The following is a 10,812-nucleotide window of genomic DNA, read 5'->3' on the forward strand; positions in this document are numbered from 1 at the left end:
AGGAGAGATACAACCAATCAAGTTTTTTTTTTTTTTTTTTTTTTTTTTTTTTTAATTGAGGGTGTTTGAACCATACCTAGTGATTAAGTGTAAAATGGGGAGTAGAATTGGGAGTTGACATGACATGCTATTATTGGGTAGAGAATGACTCAAACACCCTAGAGTGATGAAGCATACCCTCCACCCTTATGTTTGTACCAAATTACAGGTGGTGTCCTTTACCTTTAAATTTGACGAGTTTTGTCCTTAACGTTTCAAAATCCTGCACGTTATGTCTTTTATGCTAAACATAGTTAGATTTTTTGGTTAAGTATGGTCATGTGCCTTGCACATGAGGGCATTTTTATCATTACACCTTTCCAGGGACTATTTTGTAAAAAAAATTTATTGAAAGTCTATTTTATACCAAACTTAAAAATAAAAAAATATACAATATTAAACTCTCTCTCTTTCTCATCTAAAACTCCCCTCTCTTTCTCTCTAACAATAGAATTGAGACCTTTCTTCTCATAAATTCTTCATTAGCTTAATCTAGCCCAACATGACATCCAAAAACCCCTCATAGTTTCGTAGGTCCAAGTCCACCTTCAAACAGAATATTCATCATGCGACTGTTTATGATTAACGCTATGAAGTAAAAGAGGGGTAGAGAGAGAGGGGGGGAGGTGTAAGATTGAGATAGATAGAGTGTGTGTATATATAATATAAAAAATATTGATTTTATTTTTGTTTTTTTATTAAAATTATTTTGAATTTATAGGTAAAAAGACCAAATTTCCCTTGGGTAACCAGATCTAACCAAAAAAAAAAAATTAACTAGGTTAGGTCTAAAGGACATTACCCGTCAAATTTAAAGGCAAAGGATGCAGCCTATAATTTGGTAAAAACATAAAGGACAAAACTTGTAATTTACTCATTTTTTTAAAGTTGACAATTTATATTAAAAGTATATTACATTAACTTAAAAAAAAATACATAAAAGACAACCCTAAAAAATAAAAAAAAACCTACTTATTAAATCCTAGAAAAAACTACTTATTAAATACTAAAAAATAAAAAAAAACAACTTATTAAATCCTAAAAAATAAAAAACTACTTATTAAATCCTAAAAAATAAAAAAAACTACAGAGTACGATAAATATTAAAGTGGAAAACCCACTTAAAAATCCGTATTCCCATCATGCTTGTACTCGATCTTCGCGATTTCGAGTCGATCGTCGTGGGTCAAGTCGCCCGTAGGGACACAGTCGAAGCAAGTTTTAAAGCGGTCTAACTTCGGTTTGAGCTCACGTCATTTGTGTTGACACGCGTTTAAGTTGTGACGCGTGTTGCCGACGTTTTGTTGGTATTGTTGAAACGTTCGACCCTAATATGCGGTTTGACCGCGTTGTAGAGTCGTTGGGCATCGACAATCGATGTAACAAGTGCGATTTATTCCTCTTCGGTCCAATGCACCATGTTTACCTTTGTTTTTTTTTTCTTTTTTGGTGTGGGTGTGGGTGAAGAAGATTGGGAGAATATGGTTTGGGGTTGGGTATTTATAGGTAAAAAATGTGATTAAAAAAAAAAAACTTTGTTTGGCATAGCGGCTACCCCAAACCGTTAAACTTTTTTTTTTTTTTAAATTATCGTTTGGTCTGGCCACCCCAAAGGTCCAATTTCTTTAGCCATACATAGTCAGCCACATCACCCTCCCCCCCACTTGCCCCACGCCAGGCAGAATAGCCACGCCAAGCGGGTAACGTCAAGCCCAACGTCGATCCGGGGTGGTGTAGCCGGCGTTAAATCCCCTTCCAAGCCCTATCCAACGCCCCACATCCCATTGTCTTATAAAGGAAGATATAGCTAAGTTGCATTCTCAAAATGTTTTTATTTGTTTTTTTTTTCAGTCGATTATACATTATATATATCTATGGAACCCATTAAGTCTAATCACCATCCAAGTTAATCTCCATCATTGGATTTGGCTGAGATTAAATCTCAGCCACTTAAACTCATAAAAATAACCTCTGTAATGGCAGTTCAAAAAAGTTTCTTGGGCCTCCACATTTTCCTGCCCATGTTCTCCCCAAATCACGCTATGTTGGCGGTTCTTAGCGATTTTGAAGGCTAAGCACCTAAATTCATCCTTATAAACCCCCCTTCTACCTCATGAATCAATGCGTCCTCTGGAAGAATCTTTTCTCTCTCATCCAAGCATCTCAAAATCGCACGGTTATTCGGTTATTCCTTCCAATCTATATCCCTCATTTGCGCATCTCGCTCACACATCCCATAAATCAATCTGTAGATCCCATCCCATAAACGCCATTCTGGTGTCTTCACTCGTGAAGCTTTCTAGATAGAGAGATGATGCGGGAATATCAAGTGTCGACTCAATTATGTAATGAAATAAATTCACATTTAGTGTTCATTAAGTTTTGTTTTAATTTATGTCCATTGAGTTGATCATAAAAACTCTATATAAGTTCTCATGTAATTTGTATTGGGGGATAGTTTTTGAGTTTTATAAAATAATTGATTTTTCACTTCAAATTCAGTGCCTTTTGGGTGGAATCTTGGGGGTTGGGGAAGAACTACACGGGTATTCGTAGAATCAACGTGTTTGATCTTCATTTATCGTACCACGCGCTACATCAGTTGGTATCAGAGCCAGGTTCCTGGCTCAAAATGGCTTGTGAGAGGGATTATCGCTTGTACCACACTCTACCATGTTTTGATGAATACGAAGATGAGCAATGGTATTCTTGGGCATGCGACGATGATTCGGGTGGTACCAGTAGTATGCTCACCATTAGACATGACCACAAAAAAGAGTCGACGGTCATGGGAACCGGTGATGACGAATCAAGTTTCAAAAGTCATAGCGTTAAGGGTGATGGTCCTACTATGGTAACGGGTGGTCCAGCGGCTACATTTGGAACTCAACCTGTTAGCATGGGGGGCTTGCAAAAAAATTCATGAGCAAAGCAATGAAGTCGAAGGCGTTAAGAAACACAATAGATTTTGGTGCTTCTCAAATTTACTTTTGTACAATTTTAAAAGGTAATTTTCCAACAAAGAGTTTTGAGGAAATTATTTTGGATGATGAAAACCATGGTATACAAAATTCCCATGCTGTAAAAATCTGGTACGAGGTTCTATTTGAAAATTTGGTTGATGGCCAGATTGTGGAGGTTGGAGAAGCTATGTCGTCAAAAGATGCCCTTCATATTGATCAAAATGAAGAAAAAGTTGTTAAACTTGATGGGTATTTTGTAAAAAAATACAATGAGGTCCATGGTTTACGACTATATGGTTATTTAGTTGGAATATATTAATTGAGAGGGTCAAGACAATAGTGAACAAGAAATGGTCCTATGCTCCGTTCGAACCAGGTGGTACAGGTTCAGAGTCAAATGAGATAACCCGCGAAGTAGAACTACTTGGGCGGGCCTTGATAATAATGGAAAAGAATCGGATTGATGTTCCTTTCGATCCAGGTGGCTTTAGCCTGGGATAAAATTCGAGGTCGAGTTTTTCCAAAGGTGGGGAGAATGATGCGGGAATATCAAGTGTCGACTCAATTATGTAATGAAATAAATTCACATTTAGTGTTCATTAAGTTTTGTTTTAATTTATGTCCATTGAGTTGATCATAAAAACTCTATATAAGTTCTCATGTAATTTGTATTGGGGGATAGTTTTTGAGTTTTATAAAATAATTGATTTTTCACTTCAAATTCTGTGCCTTTTGGGTGGAATCTTGGGGGTTGGGGAAGAACACACGGGTATTCTTTGAATCAACGTGTTTGATCTTCATTTCCGTATCACGCGCTACATCAGTTAATGATGCGGGAATATCAAGTGTCGACTCAATTATGTAATGAAATAAATTCACATTTAGTGTTCATTAAGTTTTGTTTTAATTTATGTCCATTGAGTTGATCATAAAAACTCTATATAAGTTCTCATGTAATTTGTATTGGGGAATAGTTTTTGAGTTTTATAAAATAATTGATTTTTCACTTCAAATTCCGTGCCTTTTGGGTGGAATCTTGGGGGTTGGGGAAGAACACACGGGTATTCTTTGAATCAACGTGTTTGATCTTCATTTCCGTATCACGCGCTACATCAAGAGATAGGCTCATTCTATCCTACCCTAAACCTGTAAACAAGATGCTGAGTCGCCTGAAGGAAGCAGGAGATTGGCTTCCCTCACATCATTATGGAGGCACAGGAACTCTGCCCTCATCAACGTCATCTCCATCAACATTGAGATCAATGACGCCCCCGCCGAGAACGATCTCCTTTCGACCCACTTTCCATCCCCGTCAAGCGTTATCTTCAACTGATGTCCAAAGGTTTTGTTACTTTCCTTTTATTATTCAAAAGTACACTGTAATTTTAGCCTCGTAGTGCCCTTTGTCCTAATCTGAAGTTGCTACAGATCACATCCTGTTTTCTAAAGTCAAATCAACAAACTTATTTGGTGATTTGCTTATGTGTTTACGAAATCACAACGTCATTAATGTCAACTATTAGAATTTATTGTAAGAAAATTTATCTAAACTTTTTAAATAAAATAGTTTTCAGAAATAATATATATAGCAATCCTTTTTTAATAATAACCTTATTGATGATATGGAAAGGCTTGAGTGGTTGTATTGAATTGTGGATGATGCTGTGTTGGAGCTTACAAATTTATATGCCGTGAGTCGGTGCTTAATGTTTCAGCTCCGATTTCACGGTTTCGGGTTACTCTATCCGGTTCCGATGACGAATGGTCAAAAAACCAAGCCGAGGAGTGACCAGGTCGTGTACACTTACCGAGTTGTTGTCGAATCTACAAAGTGCTAAGTCTCTTTTAGACATATTTATTCATTTTGTATGGTTCTTGGAATTCGGTCATGGGTTCATGCTTTTTAGTTATGAATCCTCATTTCTTGTTTATGATAATATTGAAATTGTAGGGTGAAATTGGTCATGGAGCTGTTTACTTATGGGAATCCAAATCCTTAAAGTTATATACTTATATTGTATATGGATGGGGTCAAAGAAGTCCATTTGTATTTTTTTTAAATGTGTTTATCTCACTTTATTTTTTTCAGTGTTGCTCGTGCTGAGATATGAGGCATTCATTTTGCGAGTGTTGAATTCTTCTATAGATTAGTAATTACATGTTTCATACAGAGAATGGTTCACTTTTGCTGAGTAATTAACTGACAACGGGTTTTATACCATTGCGGAAGGTGGGTACTCTTCACATGAATGAGTTATAAACTAACTTATTTTTTAATGGTTTGGTTTAGGCCATAAAAAGGTGGATACTTTTCAAATGAATAAGGTTCCAGGCTCCAGCCAAGAACATGGGTGAGCTGGTGATGGTCCCCATGAGGAAGTCAAAGGGGGCTAGGTGGCACAACACATGATTCTTCGTCCATTTTATGTTTCGGAAGTGAAAGCATTAGTTGAAGAGAAGCTTGGAACATGAAGGTATAATATCGTTATTATCTCATTAAAATAAGAAATATTTTTTGGAGCAGGATTCGTTGTCCATTTTCTCTCATTTAAACATCGTTTATGTACATACAATCAATCTTTTTGACGTAGATCATTGGTATGATATAAGACAGGTTGAAAGCATGTGTACATGGAGAAACCATTCGGTATGTCGTATAGCATTTGTGAAATTTAGAATATCTTCTTCTGATTTAAGTTTATGTTTCTATTTTATTTCTTATATTGAAACAAGGAGTTATGTGCAATAAAAGAGTTGATACCACACCTGCTTTTTCTACTTTGCAATATACTTATAATTCCATAACATGGGATAATAATAGTCAATTTAGCTTTTAATTGTTGCTTGCAGGGAGTCTTTGCTGAGGAAATAAAGAAAGAAGTTGTGTTATCTCCCGCCCTTCAACAACGGGCTTAACCTTCAAGCTTCATGTCCTGAAACCGTTAAAGTATGTTCTCTGATCTACTTTCCATTTTAGACGATTTCTGTTGTGTTTTTGGATTTACTTTATTAGACAATTTCTTGAAATTTTTATAGGAACATCTCATAATTTTTAACAAAGACTGTGTTTAAATTTGTTATATTAAATAGTGTATGTTGTGCAGGACCGAGATTTAATCCGGGTTACAACTTCTATATGCTATAGTTTGGGTCCAAGTGTACCCGTGTTGTAGTTGAAAAGATCAAAGAAAGGAAAGTTTCCTTTAAATGGACAATTGTATGTTGTGCTTTTTTTTTCACCACCAATAATTTTTCATGGCTCCTTTGCTATTCTGTAGGTGTATCATAATATGTGAAATTGTTAAAATATTATTTAAATATTGTTAGTATCCATACAATGATATATTTTTTTAGTTTTCTAGAAGATTTAAAAAGCAAAGATGATTGCAAATGTTCATAATTTAATAACATGGAATTGTATGTTTAATAATCATGTAGTGTATGTTTAATAATCATGTAATGGGATCTTGTAGAATTACTAAGTTGCCCTTCATAAGCATTTTAGAATAGATGATGAAATTGGTAATTTTGGATTTAAGAAGAGCAAATCAGTACCAGATAGTAAATTAAAATGCTTTAAATTGGCTAATGTTCATTAGTTTGTGTAAGATGTAGGGGAAATTAGTTTTTTTGGATATAAATTTACGAGATCATGATCATGTGGAGTTAGTTAATTAACTGATTATTTTGCCTTTTTTTAAGCATTGTAAATTGGTCTTATGGGTTGGGATCAAATAGGAAGTATTATTTGGGTAGGAAGGATAGGAAGGAATGAGGTTGTGACATGTGGCAACATGAAAATAAATAAGGAGGGGCATTTTAGTCAATCACAAATTAATCTATTAAACCCTAGATCTAAAAGAACTCAGTTCTAGAAAAAACCCAGTACATCTTTCTCTTCAGAATTCATCTCACCACCACCACCACCACCGCCGCCCACGGCCACCACTCCATCGCCCACCACCACCACAACTGTCACCCCACCCTCACCAATCTGTCACCGTCCACAAATCACAACCCGAACCCCATACCTAGATCTCTCAATCCTGATTCAAAATGAACACAATCTCCTGCATTAAAGAGGTTAACAGATTGGCATTTATGGCGTTCGTTCTTGATGCGTCGTTCATCATCGCCGTCACCATGGCCGGAGCTGTCGAGATAACTTGGTTCCAATCAGATGATGGATTGCGTTTTACAGAATAGTGGATTGCGTTTTAGTAAATAATGTACAGAACCTATAGAAGAATGAAGGAACATGAATGCTCTTATCACAGAAGAATTTTTAGAATTCAATTAGTTGAATAATAACATGTTGCGTTTTACTTCTAACATATTGCGTTTTACTTCCAAGCATAACTGCAATCACAAATGGATTTTTCTTTTTAGTCGTGAATTACAAGAAGATTGCAGAGTTGCAAATAAGTTATTTATATTTAGAGTTAACTGCCATTTTCGTCCCTGTGGTTTGGTCACTTTGGCCATTTCAGTCCATTTTTCAAAAATGCGCTATTTTCCTCCCCGACGTTCTAGAAAGGTGCCATTTCAGTCCAAAAATCATAACCCAGTTAAGTCAGTTAGTAAACAAGGACTGATTGTGTAAATTTGTAACATAAAGGACTGATTGTGTAAATTTGTAACACCACCACCACTAGCCCTGCCACCACCACCACTCCGCTGCCACCACCACTACCACCGCCACCACCGCCACCACAGCCACACCGCCACCACAGCCACACCGCCACCACAGCCACTGCCACCACCACCACCGCCGGAACAGTGTAAACTTTAGGAAACATGACTTTTTCAATAGAATTTTCTTCTAGTTGTTCTAGAATCATCTCGAGCAAACGACATTGATTTACATGTAACTCTTCCAGATTCTGCAGCCTTGGGAGTAAACTTGAGGGGATAAGTTTTACCAAATTGTTGCAGTTTCTGACCTCTAGGATACTGAGTTGACTAAATGCTTCAGCCATAGTGTCTGTATGCCATAAGGTATTCACGCACTCAAGGTTGTCGATTCGCAGTTTCTCCAAGCTCGGAAAAACAACCTGTTTTGCAGGTTTCATTTGTTAAGTAAGTTTCATAGACTATGCAAACAAAATCCAACATAAATTACACAAAACAGAGGCTAGCAAATAGCATCACGAAGATGAATTTAAGCGCTAACGGGTCAATTTCAAAAATACCTGAAAAGGAAACGGTTCAAATGGGTCAAAATAGGAGCGTAAATGGATCACCATATTGACCCAACTAATCTAAATAGATGGATCATGACCAAGATCCACCCAATTAGGTTTCTATATACAAGACCTCCTAATCATTTTATTAAAAAAAGTGGATTATTACTGAAATAATATAACTTTTGTATTTAGCACCCAACCTGATCTGTTTTGACTTGTTACCTCACCCGCTCATTGTGACACGATTTTGACATTCTATGACAATATCAAACAAGAGTCAACAAAACCTTTTGATTCAGAAGATGTATAATACCTTTTCAACAAAGAACACTTTAATGGAGTTTGAGTCATTTTCCAAGCTTGAAGTTGAAACAAAGGACCCCATTTTAGAACAATTCATGATTCTTAGTTCTTTCAGAGACAGCCACCTTAATTCAGACATCCTAGTACAAAAGTGGACCAAATTTGGTAGATTCTCAAGCTCGATACTACATACTTGAGGGAGAATTATGTCATCTGGTTCTGATTATCTTCCGTTATATTCCACCGGAACCTGCAACTTCACCGGAACCTGCAACTTCACCGGAACCTGCAACTTCATCCGAATTCAGGCAAATCGACCACTTCCATCGTCTGCATCCTCCATTTCGTTTTGCACGTAAACGTTCCAGAAAATGTATAAAACAAGAATGTCGGTGTGGCTGTGGTGGCGGTGGTGGTGGTGGTGGCAGTGGCTGTGGTGGCGGTGTGGCTGTGGTGGCGGTGGTGGTGGTGGTGGCAGTGGCTGTGGTGGCGGTGTGGCTGTGGTGGCGGTGTGGCTGTGGTGTCGGTGGTGGCGGTGGTGGCGGTGGTGGCGGTGGTGGCGGTGGTGGTGGTGGTGGCAGCGGAGTGGTGGTGGTGGCAGGGCTAGTGGTGGTGGTGTTACAAATTTACACAATCAGTCCTTTATGTTACAAATTTACACAATCAGTCCTTGTTTACTAACTGACTTAACTGGGTTATGATTTTTGGACTGAAATGGCACCTTTCCAGAACGTCGGGGAGGAAAATGGCGCATTTTTGAAAAATGGACTGAAATGGCCAAAGTGACCAAACCACAGGGACGAAAATGGCAGTTAACTCTTATATTTATGACTCTAGAGTTTCATATAAGTTTTCATTTGTATGAAAAAAGATTGCGTTTTATGAAAATATTTATTCATTTCTTCGTTGATGATGGTGGGCAATTTGATAGTGATGTCTTGGCAATAACGTTCGTTTTGTTGTTTTGTTAGTGAAAGGCAAATGTGGGTTTTATGTGATTGAAATATTATTTTCATTTTCATTATGTATTTCTTTATTTGACAGCAAACTTAATTTCGTTAATAAAGTGTTGTTGTATATACAAGAAACAATTTGATTTTGATAACGATGTTTTGTTACACAAATTTTGTTTTATATCATACTAAAAAATAAGGCATTCTAGTTATTGCATTTTAGAAAAACGCATTTTGAAGCGTTTTTAGTCAATTGCGTTTTAGGTAAAACACATTTTTATGTGTTTTTAGTCCATTGCGTTTAGAAAAAAACACTATCTTTTGTGTTTTTAGGCCATTGCGTTTTAGAAATAAGACATTTTATGTGTTTTCTGGCCATTGCGTTTTAGAAAAACACATTTTTGAAGTGTTTTTAGTCCATTGCGTTTTAGGTAAAACATATTTTTATGTGTTTTCAGTCCATTGCGTTTTAGAAAGAACACTTTATTTTGTGTTTTTAGGCCATTGCATTTTAGAAATAAGACACTTCTTTGTGTTTTTTGTGCATTGCGTTTTAGGAAAATATCATTTTTTTACGTTTTTTGTCCATTGCGTTTTACGCAACTGGGTTTTCGAAATTTTTTTCGAAAATATAGCAATAGTATACTCGTTTTAAAGATAAAAACGCTCGTTTTTTGGTGCAATTTTTATAAAAAAATAATGTCGTATGAAAAAGTTATTAACGTTTAAAAAATGAGGGGGAATTGGAGGAGAGATAAACTATTATCCTGGATTGACTACAATGCCCTTACACAAACCCACGCGCCTCTTTTTTGATCTTTAATTTCCATCATTTAATCTTAGCCCTTGATTAGCTAAATGGATGGTCAAGATCACTTCCTAGCCTTTCTAGCCAAATAAACTTCCTATTGTATCTCCACCCTTGGTCTTATTACTTAATGGTCAAACACTACCTTTTAATTAATTCGTGTTTTTCTGTGCATGTAGCTTTTAATTCCCTTGGCAAGCTTATTCTCGATGTTGGTTACTTGTGTCATATCATTGAGATAAATGTGCTAACTTGTCTTGATATCCATTGAAGATATTATTTCATTCTTGAATTCATTATAAGTTAACTTTTTTACCTTTCTAAATGGACAAGTATGCCTCATGATGAGGCATTGAACAAATTGTGTATCGTTCTTGGTGCAATACATGTCTGTTTTCTGTATTACTTTCCTGCTGAAAAAAAGTATGTATTTTTCATTGATGCTATTACAAGTTAGCCCATTAGCATATTGCATGGATTAATCTCTAATGTAGAGATGGCATACTGGGTCGGTTGGTTAACAGGTCAAAATGGGCCGGGTTGACTCGCACACACTTTTT

At 36.5% G+C, this 10,812-nt stretch overlaps 1 protein-coding gene and 1 long non-coding RNA gene across 5 annotated transcripts; one reads left to right on the forward strand and one right to left on the reverse strand.

Annotated features, from left to right (window-relative positions):
• Positions 1-4,158: 4,158 nt before the first annotated feature.
• LOC110911870 lies at positions 4,159-6,373 on the forward strand. Of its 4 annotated transcripts, XR_004880937.1 has the most exons (5): positions 4,159-4,533; positions 4,633-5,476; positions 5,594-5,649; positions 5,853-5,949; positions 6,107-6,373. It is a non-coding gene; the product is annotated as an uncharacterized LOC110911870 (long non-coding RNA). The 4 variants fall into 4 exon arrangements; XR_002577414.2 differs by having other exon boundaries at positions 4,159-5,476; XR_002577415.2 differs by having other exon boundaries at positions 4,159-5,476; positions 5,613-5,649.
• A 500-nt stretch (positions 6,374-6,873) lies between these two features.
• Positions 6,874-8,710, reverse strand: LOC110913854. Its single transcript, XM_022158674.2, has 3 exons — positions 8,502-8,710; positions 7,757-8,056; positions 6,874-6,996 (listed from the first exon to the last, which is right to left on the reverse strand). Exons 1-3 carry the CDS (start codon positions 8,628-8,630, stop codon positions 6,874-6,876), a joined length of 552 nt encoding a protein of 183 aa, XP_022014366.1. The 5' UTR covers positions 8,631-8,710.
• Between the last annotated feature and the right edge of the window lie 2,102 nt (positions 8,711-10,812).

The sequence above is a fragment of the Helianthus annuus genome, chromosome 15, assembly GCF_002127325.2.
Source record: "Helianthus annuus cultivar XRQ/B chromosome 15, HanXRQr2.0-SUNRISE, whole genome shotgun sequence".
NCBI lineage: Eukaryota > Viridiplantae > Streptophyta > Magnoliopsida > Asterales > Asteraceae > Helianthus > Helianthus annuus.